Below are 18,844 nucleotides of genomic sequence, written 5' to 3' on the forward strand. Positions count from 1 at the left end.
GTGTATTTATGTGCATACATCAACAGAAATGTCTCCTGAGTGCACACTACACTGTACCACTGGGCACTATAACGAGGACAGCAAATTGCCATAACTAGCCACCAGATTTTTGGGAAAGCAAATCATGTTTTTGTATGCAGCGTGCTAGTAGACGTGCTCTGTGAACAAGATTTTAGGGTGATGACAGACACTCCAGTATTACTTTTATGTAGACTAAAAAGCTATTTACATACAGGGTCTTTACCCAACCACATGAACCTTCATATCTGTCGACAATCGGGGTCATGGATCTAGTGCTGTGGAAAGAGTAGCTGAGCCTGCTGCTGCATCCTCCAACACCATAGCAAGCAGCAGTTATTCATTACTTACTTGTATTACCATAGTGCCTGGGATCCCTAGCCACAGGCCAGGACCCCATTGTGCTAGGTGTTTTACAAACACAGAACAAAAAGACAGTCCCTGCTCCCAAGAGTTTACAATATATTGGATTCTTAGGATCTCATAAACCTTTGAAGATTTTGAAGTATTTTTTCACCAGATCTGAGAGAACTAGGAACCCCAAAGTGGGTAGAGAATTAGTTTACTAGATCCTCAGTTACTATTTAATTCTTGTGTGTGTTTGTAAGTATGCTTATGATATACGTATATACGTATCGTAATATGTGATTGCTTTTTGTGCATATAAGCGCTTTCTCACTCAAACTATGAGCCTGATTGATAAAATATGTGATGGTATAGGGTGCTAAAAAGGTTTTATTACCAGAAGTTGAGGATGACTCCACAAGACATTAGATGCTGTAAATAAAGATTATCTAATTTACTGATAGAAATCTCACTTAGCCAACACTTTACTGTTCATGATTTTGCTAAAGTAATTCATCATTAAAATACAGTAATGGCAAGATAAGAGCAAAATCCTGGATAGCAGTAGAACACTAAAATGCCAGTAGATGGACTTGGCGGTATACAGGACACTGCATGCATATGAAGGCCAGATTATTTGTTGTGAGGACTGGCACATGGGAAGTCTTGTCTAGTGGTTAAAGCAGGAGTCTTGCCTCGTGATTAGAGCCCAGAGCTGAGAGCCATAGGCCAAAGTTGGAGTCAGGAATCAAGCCAAGGGTCAGAGCCAGAGTCAGGAGTCAATAACCTGAGCTATTACAGCCGGGGACAGAAGCTGGACAAGGGAGCGGGGCTGGCGTGAACTGGAGCGGGACCAGACCAGGGCAGGAGCAGAGTGGAACAAGACAAAAGCAAGGCTGGGAGCAAAGCAGGCACAGGAGTAATTACTGAAGCAGTGGGTGTAGGCATTGAGCAGCCAGTGACCTGCAGCTGAGCTTAAATGCAGATCTGTTGGCTCCTTTGAGCGGATCAGGCTGGCTGGTGGCTCAAGCGATGCTGCTGTTGCGCAGCTAGGCTCATTAAGCTACATGAAGGCTGAACTGATTAGCGCCAGGTTCTGCTGACAGAACTCAACCCTGTGGTTCCTGGCATTTGTTAGACAACTGAACTATAAAACTAGTGGAAAAAATAAAAATTACTCCATGTTCTCAAAATAAGACAAACCCTGTATATCTCAGCGATACCACCCAAATACTGTGTGTGTAATTAAATCCTTATTTTGCAGCTATTTTCTGCCAGTTTTTGTTGAAATAGAAACTCTCCCCTAGATTTCTTACAGCAGGATGAGTAATAAATAGGATTCCAGTGGCGCTTGGTTCATTGACTTAATTCATTGTTTTACTGTATTTCATGAGCATATTCTGGGCTAGGGAAATGCCCCTTGCAGATTTTTAGTATTAAAGACAAACCAGGGGATAGACTACACCCTTTTGTAATAACTCATAACTATAAAGATGGAAAAAGTTTTGCTATGTTTTTAATTTGGGCTTTTGCTCTTATATGCCATTAAATCCCATATGCTAGGTGCTTCCAAGTCCAGTCAGTTTTTTGGGCTATGGTGGCCCGCGCGTTATTTTTTATTCTTAAATTTCTTTAAGTTTTTTCTTCAATTCTTAAATTTCTAAAAATTCTTTAAGAATACATTTTTCTTGTGTCTTTACTCGTTTCCTTTAATCTCTTCTGCTGTGATTGCTAGTTCACTCCTGAAGGTGCATGTGCATGTTGGAGAATTTTAGCGCCACATAAAAATATCATATTCTGCAGTGCTGTGTAACCAGTGGGAAAACTGATACAAAGGGTGAGTTTTTAAGTGAACCTTCCATTGATGTTTTGTCTTCGTTGTAAATGTTGTCTACAAAGTGAGATTGGTACTGGTTCCTTCCTCTACTTGAGGAATTCACTCAAGTCTCCTTCATTAGACGTTGGCTCAAGAAATAAGACCACACCATAGCACCTATTATGCTCCATGATCCTGGCCCACCAATAGAAAATGGCTTAAGCAACTTTTTTCATCTTCAAGATTTAGTGAGATGATGTCCCAAGGATACTTTTAGATTATGTGCATGTACATCCTTAATTAGTATTTTTGTTGTTTGTTTCTACTGGAAGCATGTCTAAAGGCCCCATTCAAGACAGGAGCCCCATAATGTTAAACGCTGTGCAAACGCATTGATGCAATTGCTGCCCCAAGAGCTCACAATTTAATTTTGAGGCAAGACTCAGGTGAATGCATTCAGCAAAAGGAAGGGAGAGTGAAGAGGGGTGCAATAATTGGCTTGATGGGTTCCAAACCATCTTAACTTATTCTTTTAAAAAAATGAACAAACCTAATCAGCAGTTCTTGACTAGCTATTATTAATGGGCTGACTTCTTGTAGGCATCACAGCAGACAACAGTCTTGAGTTGGGATTTGAAAGAGCCAGGGGTAGTGGCCTTCCAGATGAACAAGCAAAACATTGGTGCAAGATTGACTTTGTGGGAAGATTTGACTGACTTTTAAGTGTTCTCATATGATGTTGATTTTTAAGATACATGAGCACATGAAAGAGCTGGTTATAATTGGGATAAGTACCCACTTTTTAAGGATGTTAGAAAAATGAATGATTCTGGTAATTCTGATAACAAAGGCTAGGGCTGAACAAGAGTTTAGACAGGACTTTTCAGCTGACTTAGTTTTGACCTAGATGAACATCAGGTTTCCATTACTACACTACGTTGTGCTGCATGCAGAGTGAAAGATCCTAGCAATGTCACTTCAAGATGTTTAGCCTACAAGTAACAAACAGACAACATGCTCAGGGTGGTTCTATAAAGATGCTTTGTTTATATGTTCTTGACAAAGATAGAAGTTCTTTACAACGAATACCGAGGGGGAAAGAGATGATGGAAAGGAACTTTGCTTCCCATTGTCAGTGTTCTCCATGAAGTATTCTTTTTAATATATTTATATAGTAATATAGTGAGGCATCATAAACTACGAGGAGAGAGAATACATGATAATGTGGTTCAGTATAAAGTTTTTAACAGCATGAGTTCAGAATGGTTGCATTACTCTGTCAAAGCCCCTAGTGAAATATATAGGTCATCTCAAATGAATTGTTTTATAACTACACTATCGCACATTCCATATAGGGCACATGTTACAGAAACTATTTTAGGAAAAATGTTGAGATTCTTTTTGTACCTTTGTCTGTAAAGCCAAGTGCCTAAGGGCCCAATTCCAGTAAAATTAATGAAAAATCTCCCTCTGAGTCAATGGGACTTATGTCATGTCCTTTGTCATCCTAACTCCAACTGTACAGGAGCCAAGGGGAAGCCGTGACAATCCTCTAAACATAACCTAAAATAGATTTTCACTATATAAAAATGTCATGACTTTAAAGTCCAATGTTGCAGGCCATTCCAGGACTAGAGGGACAAGTGCTAGGTCCCCACTGGCTGCACCTTTCTGTCTTGGAGAGACAAGATGAGTGAGGGAATATCTTTTATTATCTTTTATCTTCCGTTGGTAAGAGAGACGAGCTTTTGAGCTTACACCGAGCTCTTCTTCTCTCTGTGTCGTCCATCTTAGTAACTGTGAAGATTCAGAAAATAACAGACTTTGAAACTGAGATTGTTAGGGATAAGAGAAGCTGTCTCTGGTGTAGGATGGAATATTGCCTATCCTGAGTCTTGGGGAAAGAAAGAAACACTTCTCTATCAGGTTGTTGGATTTGTTTTTAATGGCAGCTGTTTTGAAGCTGCTCTCAGGCTTGGGATGTCAGTCGTAGTCCCAGTACAAATGGATTGCTGGGCAGAGTGCAGGTGAGTGGAGCAACAGTGTTGTTGTGACGCAGCTCTGCAATATTTTCAGATACATATCATGACCATGTATGTGACATACCATAGCAAAAGCAAATACAAAGCCGTGGGTACAGAGAGAGGCACAGATTAATGGTTCCATTTTGAGAAAAGTTGTCTATTTTAAATAAATTTTGATGTTTTAAAAAAAAAATACAAGAAAGTGGAGCATATTGGCTCTCTCTCTCTCTCCAAATGCACAGAGTCTGTATTCATCTACATATCTCTTTTGCAATGCAGTAGACTATTTGGCCAGTTGCATGGAGAGGCTTGCAGAAGCTGAAATGGGGGCAGCAAAAAGGACAGAAGAAAGGGGAGGAAATGACCTGAGCAAGCAAGTTTAACAAGCGTGTATGAATTCATAAGGGAAATGTTTAAAAGAGATTGATGGGCTGTTTAAAGTTGTCCCAGAAAAGCCTGAACATCCCTGAGTTTTATTATGCGGTGGATAAACTCAGTTGTCCCTGACCCAGGAAGGAGCTCTGTGGTTATAATTCCACACGGAGGAGTGCTGTTGAATAATTTCTGCAGTGTACTCTGAGGAACAAATATGTTTTCCCTTCAGCTTCAATCATGCAGATGTTTTTATTCCACCACTATTTTCGGGAACAGCCCTATTTACTATGGCCCAAATCCTACTCTTTATGTATACACTACTTACAATATCCAAAACCAAAGGTATTGGGGAAATGCAGGCTAATATGCCACGCATTTTTGGTAGCCTTCCCTGCTGAGAACTAAGTGCCAAAAATAAGCTGCTAATGTTTACCATGCTTTCCACACAGTAGTTCTGTGTTTCAGGCACTGAAATGGATCTGTTTTGTCTTAGGTTGTGAAGATCCAAAGTAGGCCCTTAGCCTGGGCTTGAATGTGAAGCATTTCAGAAGAGGAACTCCCTTTCCTTTCTACCATTTCCACATACTCGTATTTTAACAGGATGACTGGTGTGTCTCTCCTCCCAGTTACTCTTCTATTCCTTGTCTTTTGGCTCAGGCATGGGCTGTGGCCCCATCTGGAGTGGTTATGGAGATGGCAGCTTTTTGAGCAAAAGAACGAGCAGCAGTGTTCAGCAGTTTTTCCATCCTACTCTACTGTGGGCCTGATGCAGACACACGCCTGTCTTGCTAAGCGCTGCAAAGTGCTCACTTAGCATTAAGACTAGCATCATTCTCACCTTTATCAGACTAGGGAGAACCCCTACATGGCTGTTTGAAATCTGTGCTTAAATATACGCTGGAATGAACCTCCCACACAAGCAAGTGACAGGTACACATACACATGGTAACCAGTACATCCATCCTGACATGTAGAAGATCAACTGAAGTGGGGAGGTGTGTGTTAAGGTTGCCACCTTTCTGATTGGTGGTAACTGGACTCCCTAGGCCCTGCCCTTCTCCGCCTCTTCATCCAAGTCTCCCTCCCCGTTGCTCATTCCTCTCCCCCACCCTGTCTCTCGCTGGATTGTCTCCACCTCCCTCCCCCAACTAGCTGGGCTCCCTCTGTTCCAAGGCTGACACTGGAGTTGCTGCAGTCTGACAAGGAGCCTGTCTGCAGGTAGGAGGTGGCCCCACCGAGCAGGGGCTGGCATAGGTTAATGATCCAGCACCTCCCTCTGTCCCACGGTAAGCAGGCTTTTGGCAGGAGCGGTGGAAGGTCCCTAAAAGTGTGGGAGGCTGCCAGTGCCTGAAATGTGGCCCCCCCTTCCTCCCTAGACTCCACTAACAAGCCACCTCTTCCCTCCCAATACCCCTTGCGCAGCCGCCCCCCCCACCCCCCGTTACACGTCCTTACAGTTGGTAAAAGTGGTTTAAAAGTGGGGGAGCCATGGCCTCTGGTCCCACGTTCCAGGGCCCCTGGCTTTTGGTGTCCGGTCAGTACTGGACACTGCCAGATCCCCTTTTCAACTAGACTTTCCAGTTAAAAATGGGACACCTGGCAACCCTACGTGCCGGACCCAGAACCCAAAAAATAGACTGTCCAGGTAAAAGCCAGAGAGGTGGCAACCTGTGTTTGTGTGTAAGTAGACACACATCTATAAAAATTCCTGATACTATTGGATCAAAAATAAGCACAACAATAATAGAATGTAGACTCAAATTACCACTTTTCCCCTCAATGACACCAATTCTGCAAGGTAATTACGCAGGTGGAATTTATCCCCTACTAGGGTTCCATTGAATTCAAGGGTCCTTCTGCTTAGATCCCTCTTCAGGATTGGGCTATAACTTTATTGGTCCTAGTTGTGTAACGTATATTCATCTATATTCTTTCTGTGACTGTTGCCGCTCCCCCCACCATCTGAGGTATCTGACAAAATATGGCTCTTTATGCTGTTAAACATCACGTACAAAGGAAGCTGCCAGCATATTAAACCAACTGATGTTCAGTGACTGATTAATCTTAATTTTATAATAAGTGTCAAATCATTACAATATCCCTTTGTAGTCACTCCATCAGCATGAAACATGGCAGATACTTTTTGGAATTCACATGCATATCACAGCAAATACACTACCATGGAATTCCCAGTGAATCACTGAAGCTGTGTGTTGCCCAAAACTGTTATGCATGTGCATCAAAGGATGGAAATATCGGTACACACTGGATAACCATAGAATGAAAATATTGGACAACTGCTGTTTTCAAGAAATATTTTTATTAATTGTTTGTTTTAGTTTCTGCCCCTTAAAACTATTGGATTATTTACTCTTTTGCATAACAACCAGTGATGGTCTCAGGTAGAATTTGTTTATTAAGTATATTTTACAACCTTTTTACCTGAGAATTGAGCAAAGTATATTTGGGTGAAATATCAATCTCTTGCCATGCTGCTTATGAATTTCTTCCCTTGGGAAGAATATGTGGCAATGGGATTATATAGTTAGAACATGGCAGTTTGCATGACAATCATAGCAAAATTGGTGCTAATCATTTTTTGCAGTAGGGATTCAGTTATCTATCAAGTTTGGAACATAAAAGCTGGAGTGTTTAGGGTGCATAGTTCTGTTTTGTTAAAATGCTAGTGGTGGTAATTTAGCCCAAGAGATTTAAGGAAATGCGTTTCAGTGGGCTACTGGAGAATTTATATATTTTAAACAATGACATTTTAAAAGCTCTATCTTTTTCTTGTAATCACCTGTGGTATTTTAAATGTAGGACCTACATATTTTGAGTATAGAGCATATTTGTAATAAGATGAAGGGCATTTGCAATATACAGTAAATGTAAATTACATGTGCTTTTTTTTTTTTCAATATTATCTATCTCCATGCTATTTGGTGCCTGCTAAATAAATGAAAGTGGCTTTTCAGAAATGATTTAGGCAGTTAGTCGTGCTGTAGATCAGGCCCAAAATATAAGTTTGTGTACAAGGAAAAGAGGGCCTACACAAATTAATATGCTTTCAAGATTTGTTTATTTCTATGACTTTTTTTTAAATTTTAAGCATTCCAATGAAGTGTTGGAAACTGAAAACAAAAGCCTAATGCAAGTATGTAAAAGTCAGAAAACGAAAACAACTGTGATCAAAGGTAAAACTAACCAGAGTAGATTCACGGTCCTAGCTGAATAAAATAGAAAGGATAAACAGCATGCTTGCTTTAACAAAAATAAATTTTGGTTTTAAATAGTCTTTAAACGTGATTTATAAGCATGCTGTTAACAGTAGGAGTTTTAAAAAATCTTGTCTTGGACAATTTCCTTGGCTTTTTCATCTGGAAAATGGTGACTAGAAGTTACCTATCTCACAGGCTGAGTGGCGAGTCTTTATCTTAATATTTATAAAGCGCTTTGGAAGGAAGACACAATACAAATGCAAAGCATATAATTATTATTTTATTGAATAGTTAAGTTGGAAAAGTTAGTGGATATAATGTAATGAGTAGTCAAGCAACATACAGGATCTCAAACAGGTTATCTTCTGGTTAGTACTACCTGTGATTTGGTGATGCCTAAAATGGATACAATCTTTAGTAACAATGGTTTTGAAAAAGGCATTTTCTGTCTCCATTTTCATCATGATTTTTAATAGGACTTAAAAAATGAAGGTGTGCAGTAGAGATAAATAGTATGTATTAACTTCCATCCATGGAAGAAAACTTGAATGAACATAAAAGAAACGTATAATCCCTTGCAGAATGTTGACAATATTTGTGTAACCTGTAACATGAGTGGAAGCAGCTGAGTGTGAAATGTTTGCTGTCTTTGGCCTGTATTGATTTATACAGCTGTGTTGTTTCTTATACAACAGAGAGACTCTCCAGCTGCCCCCACCCAAAAATCATAAAATAAATACTCCAGTATTGGATACAAATGATTTGATGAACATCGTCCTTCCCAAGTTCCTGGAAACTCTGGAATTTAAGTGCATGAATTTGGAGGGTATAATCTGTCTCAATTTGAGATTACATGAGCAGAGCTCTATCCCCATGGCTGGCCATGGTGTCCTATGCTACTGGAAAAGTCAGTAACCTCCAGGTCTGTTAACTCAGTGGAAGTTGTTCCAATGGTATAATGTTCCAACACCCTGTCCCAGGCTCTGTAATCTGCCAATGCTTCTCTTCTAACAGCCTGCTTTGTTTCCTCCATCCACTTCCAAATTCATGCTGTCTTTCACACAGGTCTTGTCTTCTTCATTGCAGAGGTAACTCTCATTATACCTGCTATGTTGTTCAGGTTTGTGTGTGTGGACAGAACTTGGGTTTGAACTCGAATGCAATGTTGCTTTTAACTCAAATTAGCTGGCACATCAAGAGTATGTGCTAAATCAAAGCTTTGGCCTAACTCATCCACTGCTAATACAGTTTCTCTGTACAGTAATCCAGTTACTCTGTGCAGCTTGAGTCTCATTTCTCAGAGTGGCTGCTCTCACCCTTGGTAGGCTAACTTGGGAGGAGTTGACTCAAGGGTACATGTCTCTTCAGTGAAGACATAGCCACAGATCTCCAAGCTTGAAACCATCTCTGTTAATATAAGACAAACCTGTCCTGCTTCCTTTAAAAAAGCTTCTGCTGCCTGTCTGTTCCAGGAAGTATATAATGAGCACTTGTAATTCTTTGTTTGACATGCTTCACCTGTTGTACAGAACCATTAGTGTACAATGATGCTTTCCAAATAAAAATCTTGTGCTGGTAATGCTGCATGAACTTCTCCTGGGAAGTTGTATGGGTGGAGTTCTAGAGTAAGCCTGTTCCATGTTGCTTGTCTAATTGTAATTTAGCTTGCGATAAAGCCATATTCCTTTTTATAGCTAAGCAAAATTTCAAGTATTAAATTTGGATTTAGAGTACTTTTGGCAATTTCAGATTCACTTATTTTAAAAAAATCACTTCTCTACTTTGTAACTTTGTCTCTGTTAAATAATTCTGTTTAGAGAAAAACGTGATATTGTAAATTTTAGTTTTACAAAAGTAATTTCCCCTCTTGCTCATCTGCGATAATTGTTTTCAACTTGCTCCTCAACTCTTAGGTACTCCGAGCGCACCAGGAAATGAATAGAAACCGGTTGTACCAGGCAAGAAACTCCACGCTAGAGTTTACCTGTAACACTCAGAGCTGATAAATGCATTAATCCTTCCAGAGAAAAAATCCGCTTTCAAATCGCCCTTTCCCATTTGAAACTAGCGCAAACTATCAGCAAGAATGCAACATGCATGTGACAATTAAACAGGCAAATCTCAGTTTTGCCTGTGGTACTGTTAGGTTTCCAGTGACTCCCCTGCAGTGTGGAACTGGCAACCATAATTGCATGCCTGAACCTACAAAGGGTGGCTCTTTGTGTCTGTGTGCGTGGGATCACACGAGTAGAATCAATCAGGTATCTGACAATGCTGAAAGGAATATCTGGTTACACAAGCAGATGTACTGAGCTTGCAGCACAGGTGGAGGCTGGAGTTTTCTCATACAACTTGTTCCAGAGTGACTAATTGCATGAAACAACTGGAAGAAAAACCTTCCAGTGCATGCTTGTGCAGTCTAATTGCTAGCCAGTCAGCATGGCTGCTGCTACAGAAGAGGATGGGTATGGCTAGTGTGACCAGACCGCAAATGTGAAAAATCGGGACGGGGTGGAGGGTAATAGGAGCCTATGTGAGAAAAAGACCCAAAAATCGGGACTGTCCCTATAAAATCGGGACATCTGGTCACCCTAGATATGGCTGGCATCCTCTCGTGCCTACCTCATTTTAATCACAAAGTTACTTATATTCCATACAAATGTGGTGTCCCCTTACTTCTGTTGAAAATTATTCACCAGAAATAAAGAATCATGAAACTAAGGTTATAGAAAGTTACTGATGTGAAGGGAATGAATCTCTCCGCATTTAAGCTTTCCTGCATGAATAATTTTTGTCTTTTATCGCAGAAAGTCCCATGTTTGGGCCTTGGCAGGCTGAGGAGTATGGTGGATGGGAGTTATACAGTTATTTTAAGTGCTGATGTGACTGCTTCAACAAGTGGCATGTAGGAGATTTTTCTGTATGTGCCACACATCATTTTGAGGAAGTGTACACTACTCTGAGTTTATTGTAACGTGAAAAGTACAAAACTTTCAGGGAAACTGTGTTCGGAGTTTAGTATGTGGAAAAGTACCAGTGTAAGTAGATCCTGTGTTTTAGAATCCTAGGTATGATACTAGACTGTTTTCATTGACCATCTGGAAATCTGATCTCAAAATATAGGGTCCTGCCTTTTCTTCCTAAGCAAGAAGATGGACTAGACAGCTAAATAGGTCTTGTTCAAATTTCTGTGGTTATAGTAAGATGTGGCTCATGAATGTAGGCCTCCTTGCTATAATCTTGCTTTCTCTGTTGTTTAAACATCTGCATTGCTACTTGTATATATAATTATTTTAAAAGATTGTTTCTTGATCATTTTTTATCCAAACATTCAAGAAACAATTTTTTTTAAAAATATATAAAAGTCGCAGTTCTGATATTTAATAAGAACTATGTAGATATTTTTGCCTAAATAATAAACATTTTAGAAGAAGTATGGACAGTGCAATGGAGACACTTTAATAGAACTGAGACAGCAAAATTACACTGAGATAATAAAAACAGATTTACAGTCAATCAATTCAGAACATGAAAAGTATTTTCTTCTGCTCCTCCTGCACGCACAAAGAACAAGCTCAAAATCATATGTTCCATTTTTTAAGGATCTGTACAATAATACACATGTTAATATAATACAAAAAACAGAAAAAATACAGTATGCTACATGCATTGGTTTATAAGCTAGGATAGGTGTAATTTTATTTCTATTGTCAGTTCTATGTTCATTGCTGCAAAACAACTGCTTGGTTTTCCTCCCCTTTACATTCATGTTACAAACAAATTGAGTTTGAAATGGGTTCTATATTTCATTTCAACAATGCAGCCTAGTTCCAAACCTCTACATTGTTTGATTTTAAAGGCATATATTAATATTCTATATTGGCTTCAATGGGCAAATAACTAATCTATAGGAACCTTGCTAACCCATCCCGTTGGAATGACAATTGTCATTGGAATGACAGTATTTGGCCAGTGGATAGGGCATTTAGGAATCAAGAGACCTATATTCTGTTTCTACTTCTGATACTGGCTTCTCTTTGTGACTTTGAGCAAAGTTGGATGGCTAAAGTTAGGCACCCAAATCAGCATCTCTGAATATTGAGCTGGTATTAGTTGCTTAAATATCGATTAGGGCACCTGATTTAATTGTGAATTTTGCCCTTCACAACTCAGAGTAATACTCTTTCTTTGGTAAAGATATTTTAGATCCACTTTCTGTAAAGCAACTTATATTAATGTTAGGTGTCATTATGTATTAATATTGACTATTTCAACCTGAATTCTTATGCTCATCAATTAAGACACTAGTAAAATGCTCTGTACTCTTAATAAATTCACCTTCCACACAATATTAGACCCCGTATTTTAGTATCGCATAAAACATAGTTCTTCCTTCTGGTTTTTTTCCCCTGAGAGGATCTTTGCTGTTTTTCCAGTGTTTCATATTTTCCAAATATGGTTTTCACACCATAAAGAAAGGCAATTATCATTTTTATAATGATCTGATGCTTTGTGGCTGTGAAAAAGTCCAATGTCTGATAAGTTAGAATTTTAATTTCATCTCACCCTAGAGATGCAGTATTGATGAAATCGTGTCAGAGCGAGGCAGCAGGACTCCCCTCTGAAATATCTTGTGGATTAACACTAGATTGTTATTTCCAGCTTTATTGATTTTCATAGCAGAAGTTAAAAAATGTTTTAAGGAGAATGGGTCATGTTGGCTGTGCTCTCTGTCCTTTTCTAACATCTAAATTCTGATACAATGGTCAACTAGTAGTGTCCTTATGGGTGACAGAAACTTGCCTGTTAATGACAGGTTTCAGAGTAGCAGCCATGTTAGTCTGTATTCGCAAAAAGAAAAGGAGTACGTGTGGCACCTTAGAGAGACTAACAAATTTATTTGAGCATAAGCTTTCGTGAGCTACAGCTCACTTCATCAGACCCATCCGATGAAGTGAGCTGTAGCTCACGAAAGCTTATGCTCAAATAAATTTGTTAGTCTCTCTAAGGTGCCACACGTACTCCTTTTCTTTTTGCCTGTTAATGATGGTTGTACTGGGACAATTTGCAGTCTTGCTCATTGTGCTTGTAAGTGAAGAGTATGATGATTGAAGTGTTGTTGTTTACTATTGTCAGAGACAACAGAGCCACTCCCAGCAAATAATGGTATATGCAGTGAAGGAAATGTTCTCAATTGGGACCGCTGGGTTAGGCTGAAGGCTGGTGGTGGGATGAGTGGCTGGGTGCCTAAGACACCTAAGTGAGCTTGGATATGTGTTGGAGTGCCTGGTGTAGCAAGGAATGGACTGGAGTAGTAGTTTCTTGGGCGTCATTATTTCCCTGCCAGGTGTTGCTGTTGTCTGTATGACCTAGACACTTGCATGGCCCCCTTCTCACAGTATGTGAACACCCACACCCTGTGCTCACCAGCTGCTCTTCTGGTTGCCACCCTGCAGGGAGAGCAGGAGTGGCCTGCAGAGAAGGTGCAGCAACCCCCATTGCCCAGAAGAGGAACTATAAGGAAATCCCTGCTGGATATGGGTTATTCCAACAAAGGGGTTGGGAATCCATGAAAGGGGGCTTCAGGAATGAATGTGATGCCAAAGGTATGCCCCTTAGCTGCCATAATGTCAGCTTTTGTCCATTCCACATCAGTAATATAATAGAAAACACTCACTCTAAAGAAGCAAGCCACAGCCCTGAGCAATGACAATTTCAGTAAATTTTATATTAATAAGATGGCCTGATAATTCCATTTCATGTGTAATCACCGTGCTTACTTTTCAAATCTGACGTTTTTTAACTTTGATTAAGCTTTTGTTTTCATTGTGTCTTCTCCATAGGACGGGTCATTGGGTAACATTGATGACCTGGCACAGCAGTACGCAGATTACTATAACACCTGTTTTACTGATGTGTGTGAGAGGATGGAGGAGCTGCGCAAACGGAGGGTTTCTCAAGACCTTGATATGGTAAGTGGAGCAGCTACAACTTTCCATCCCAGGCATTTCTTGCATACGCTACTGATGGAATACTCAGCATTGCAGCTCAGGGAAATAGGGCTGAGAGCGCACACGGGTGCCCACAGACGAACACTTCCAAGCTGAAGGTCTTAATTATTTTTGTGGGAAATAGTGGGATTGGTCTATTGATATTATTCATTAGGTTGCAGATTGCATTAGCTTATTACTGGTATCTTTTTGCTTACACAGATTTCCTTACAGAAGTTGACTGAGATGGAAGAAAATGCTTGCTTTAATATGAGAGAAATTAGTTATTTCTTTGCTCAAGGATGTTTTCAGTATGGTTATTAGGAAATATAACTTCGTTTCTAAACCCTATATTATATTATTTTAAAACGTAGCTCCTCACAACTGTAAAATGTTGTCTTTTATTCAGGTCTCCCAAACTGAAGCAGTCTGTACACAGATACTGGTCCTGCATTAGGATACAGTAGAGTCCCAGAGAAGTTAGTCTGTCTCTTCAGAAGCATATAGTTCCACACTAGCTGAAACGGATGTAGGCATGGACCACAGTTGTCAGAGTGCTTTTGTGTTTTTATTGTAAAGAAAATCTTTTTCTCAAAAGAGCCCATTCTAAAATTTAAGTGAGATTCTTTCGTTGTTTGGCAATTGCTAATTGTTTCCTCTTTTCTTTTGTTTACATTAGTTAGCCTGATTGCTGAACAAATACCTATGTGGAATGTACAGTAAATATTATTACTTATAATACTTTTTCATTATAAAGGTTTTTTTTATAGGTTTTCAGAGTATCAGTAAGAATCCTTCTATTGTATAGAAACATGTTCAGGTCTTAAAATTTCACAGAATGTTGGGATCACTTCAGTAATGTTTCTTAACCTTGGACCTTGGCTTTTTTAATTTTGTCATGATAATGTTTGAGTAATAAATGTAGGAACCAATAAACCAAAGTAGTTCGCAAAGACACAGAGCTTACATACCATGAGCAGTGAAGTCAATCACTGTTAGTTCATAACAGCTGTGATGTCTTATAGTACATATCAAAGACATAGGAGTATATGCTGTCACATTAATACTTTACACCTCTATAGTGCCATCTACCCAGAGATCTCAAAGGGCCTTTCAGACAAAACTACTATGCAGTGGAGCATCCCTATTTTGTACAGGTAAACTGAGGTGCAGATGACTTGCTGTTGATTCACAAGCCAGTGGCAAAGCCAAGAATAGACTCGGGTCACTTGACTCTCACTCCTGTACTTTCACTGCAAGACCATTCACCCCTTCAGATAGTCCAATATTGTGAAACACCTAACATGCAGAGGAGGCTTGTGAGCCTCCTGAATTTGGTTTGTAGACTTTTGGATGCATGTATTTACTGTCTTAATAGCACAGAGAAGCAGAATACTACCATCTTTCCCTTCCCCACCTCCCCGCCCCACCTCCACCTGATCCATAGTATAGACAGCCAAGTGACTCTGGGAGCAATTAGTGACTTTCTGTTGCTGCAGCAGTTGTGGTTTATGAGATGGACCACATAGGGCTGCTTTCTTTCTTTGAGTCCAGCAGCCCTGCCACATAAAAAACTCTCATTGACTTCAGTGGGAGTTGTGCAAATGGAAGAGCTTCAGAATCCGGCCATAAGAAAATAACCTCCTGTGCTCAACTGAAGTTAGTTAATCCTTCTTGATTTATTTTTTTAAATGGAAACAATATTTCATTTTTAGCATGATTACCATGGTGTAACAAATTAAAAACTGTGAAGAAAAAGCTTTCATGCTGAAGTTTTGAATGTTTAAGATTTGCATGCAACTCTGTTGCGGGGGGCTCCGTATGGAACATTCCACAGCGTGCAAACAGCGGAGCCTTCTGCATGAATAAGTGAATGGAACAGTTTAGCGGTTCAATCTAATCGCGAGATACCATGCTGTCTTCCAAACTGCCTTAGTGACTATTCCAGATAAGCTTTGACAGTTATAAAATCTCCTTCCTGGCACTCAGGAATTTTGGAAGGCAGCTTCTGTGCTGGGTAACGAAGCATGCGTTCTGGCTGGAGAGAACTCCCTTCCATTTAGACAGATGGGCCTAATTTGGCTCTCTTCATTCCAGAGCTCCAGAAAGCAGTCTGGGGAAAGCCATCTGAGCTTAATTAGCTCACATCAAAGATGCAGAACTTCGTGGTGGGTTAAAAAGATATGAGCTAATGCAAGTCAGATCTGTGAGTGATTTCACCAGCTGTTGCTTTCAAAGGGAAGTTAGTCTGAAAAGTGGCTGTGCAAAAATGGCATCTTTCAGTGGCTTCTGCGTCAAATGTGCTCACTTTATGAATAAAAAGGATAACTTTTTTTGAACTGTTAGCCCTACGAGCTAGGTAGAGAGAGCCTAGTGGTTGAAAATCAAATTTAATGTTACATCCATTCTCAGTACAATGATAAAAGTTTTTGGGACATCAGCTAGCCATTCTGTTGATAATGCACTCTTCCACAGCTATGTTGTCCCAGCAGTGCTGACAGCAGCAAAATTTTTGTGGTTGCAAACTTTACTTGCAGGGTACATGAGGAGCAGGTGAGGGTCATGTCAGTAATACATTGTTGATTAATAGATTAATATTACTATCTACAACTCTGCTTTAAGCTTGGAGTTGATTTAAATTGAAGAGCAGATGAAAGTGGCTTGAGGAGCACCCAGAAAACAGGAGAAATAGTGTCCCATTCATTTTTGTCTGAGATTTTAACCACAGCTTGCTGCCGAATTTTCTTTTAGGGCTGTTTTAGCCTGCCACTGTACTACAAAAGCTATTCTTATTAAGTAGGGGGTTGCACATGTCATAACCTGTGTAGGCTAAGCTTAGTGCAAGTTATTGTTAATAATGTATGTTCCAGAAGCACCCAAAGGCTCCTGTCAGGACTAGGACCTCACTGTGCTGAGTGGTCTTATAAATGCAGATGATCTGTCACAGTGATCTTATAATTTAAAATACAAAGGGTGGAGATGGAGATCTAACATACAGGTAAATGAAGATGGCACAGTTTTGTTAGTTATGTATAGATCCTAGTGACTTGTTCAGATGAAAGTCATTGTCTTTTGAAGTCCAGTCACTGAAGGGAAGAAATCCGAAAGGATGGACTCTTTACTGGTGCTGCCCTATATACTGAGAGTTTTAATTTTCTGGGGAGAAAGTTTTGATATCTTAGTTCTAAATTTTGCTCTGTAATCAGCTCTCCAGCCATGCCTATCAGACCATGTCCATTTTGATCTGGATGTCCTGCTCCAGTTTGGAACAAAAAGCACACAGCGAAATTGTTCTGGAGAACAGTATATCTTGCATCAACAGAGCGGTGGCTGCAGATGGATGGCGGCTGCAGATAGATGGAAAGCAGCGTTCTATAAACAAGGATTATTGTTCCAAACTGTAATGTTATCAAGGCTTTTTAGTTGGTCCCTAACCACAATAACTGTATTTTGCATTTGGATTTTTGCCTTTGTTTTTATAATGGCGAATATGCTGGGTTTGGGGGCATTAGTGTTTGTGAACAGCAAGGGAGTTACCCACGTTTGCAAACATTTGGCCTGTTCCTGCACACCATGTGTTTTCTTGGCTGGGGAAAACTGCAGACAGAATAGATTGTGGCTTTTCAAGCCTGTAATGGATGGATCACTGGTAATATTCAACTGGACATCTGTTAAAATGGAGTTATGGACAGAAAAATGACTCTGAAAATGGCACCTTGTTACTGCTCATATCTGTTTCCCCTGAGTCTTTGGAGATGTATCTGCTCAGTTTACTGACATAAACAAGTTTGTAGTGCTGTCAGCAGGGCACCACAGAAATGATATAGCTGTGAAAGAGCATACATTGTCATCCATCACCGACAATCACCAGCTAAGTTCTGATTCCAGGATCTCTATTGTGGCTGATGATCTGTAAGGCAAAGAAAATACAGCTTGAGATTCAGATAGATTGAGTTTGTGCTTGTCACCTGCAAATGAGAAAAATGTTTGGACTTGTAAGCTGCTCAAATTAAAGACGGATGTCATTGAGAAGCAATAAATAAGGAACACAGATATGCCACTTTCGTTTTTCCTTTTTAATAATCTCTTATAAATATTTTCATATGGATATCCAGTATCTTTTAATATATACATTGTAAATCCACCCTCCTAATCCCTTATGTTCTTAAAGTGAGTGTGTGTGTGTATATATATATTATATATACACACATACACACACACACGCGTGCGCGCATGTATAATGTCAGAAAATACAAATGAACACAAAACAAAACCTTTTTTCACCACCAGCACACTTAGGGTATGTAATCTTTGTATGCCACTGTGACTATGTGCATAGTTCTGAAAGGTGCTGGGCACCAATTGTTGGTTCACAAATTCTGTGTGCAGCGAGGAAAAGTGGGGGAAGATGGCACAAATAGGTCAATTCATTAGCTTTCACCTCTGGAGAGATGGATTTAGATCACATGGGAAATGAGATCATCCACTCTCTAGTGAATGTTTGGCCATATCACAGAACTACCATACTGGTTGTTGATGAGGCTAATTGAGCTAGTCTTTGCACAAGAGATACCCAGATTAGAATGGCCATGTATGTTGTAGGCCACAATTGATGTGTATTTAGGGAACTGTGTGTGTTAAAGTACCTACCTGCATTATACCCAGTTCCGGGTGAAAGTAACTTAAAGGACTTACCGGTACACCAGAGTTCTGGGTGGGGGTGGGGCCTTTAAATCCGTGGGCCTTTTAAATCCCTGCCGGAGCAGTAGCTGCGGTAGCAGTGGCTTGAGCCCCGGGCCCTTTAAATTGCCTCCAGAGCCCCGCTGCCGGAGCCCTGGGCCCTTACCATGGGGTTCTGACTGCGATTTAAAGGGCCAGGGGCTCTGCTGTGGTAGTGGCAGCCAGGAGCCCCAGGCCCTTTAAATCACCGCCCGATCCCCGCTCCCGGCCACCGCCACTACTCTGGGGCTCCAGCAGCAGGGCTCTGACCACAATTTAAAGGGTCTGGGGCTCTGGCTGCTGCTGGGAGCCCCGAGACCTTTAAATCGCTGGCCTGGG

At 40.3% G+C, this 18,844-nt stretch overlaps 1 protein-coding gene across 3 annotated transcripts in view; it reads left to right on the forward strand.

The window, feature by feature from the left end:
- The window catches only part of SASH1 (SAM and SH3 domain containing 1), a 192,639-nt gene that overhangs the window by 38,474 nt on the left and 135,321 nt on the right, over positions 1–18,844 (forward strand). For all 3 annotated transcript variants that reach the window (XM_073337579.1, XM_073337578.1, XM_073337580.1), the window contains exon 2: positions 13,640–13,768. In XM_073337579.1, the coding sequence (XP_073193680.1) occupies positions 13,640–13,768 (129 nt within the window). The remainder of the gene's footprint in view (positions 1–13,639; positions 13,769–18,844) is intronic.

Source organism: Lepidochelys kempii, chromosome 3 (assembly GCF_965140265.1).
Source record: "Lepidochelys kempii isolate rLepKem1 chromosome 3, rLepKem1.hap2, whole genome shotgun sequence".
NCBI lineage: Eukaryota > Metazoa > Chordata > Testudines > Cheloniidae > Lepidochelys > Lepidochelys kempii.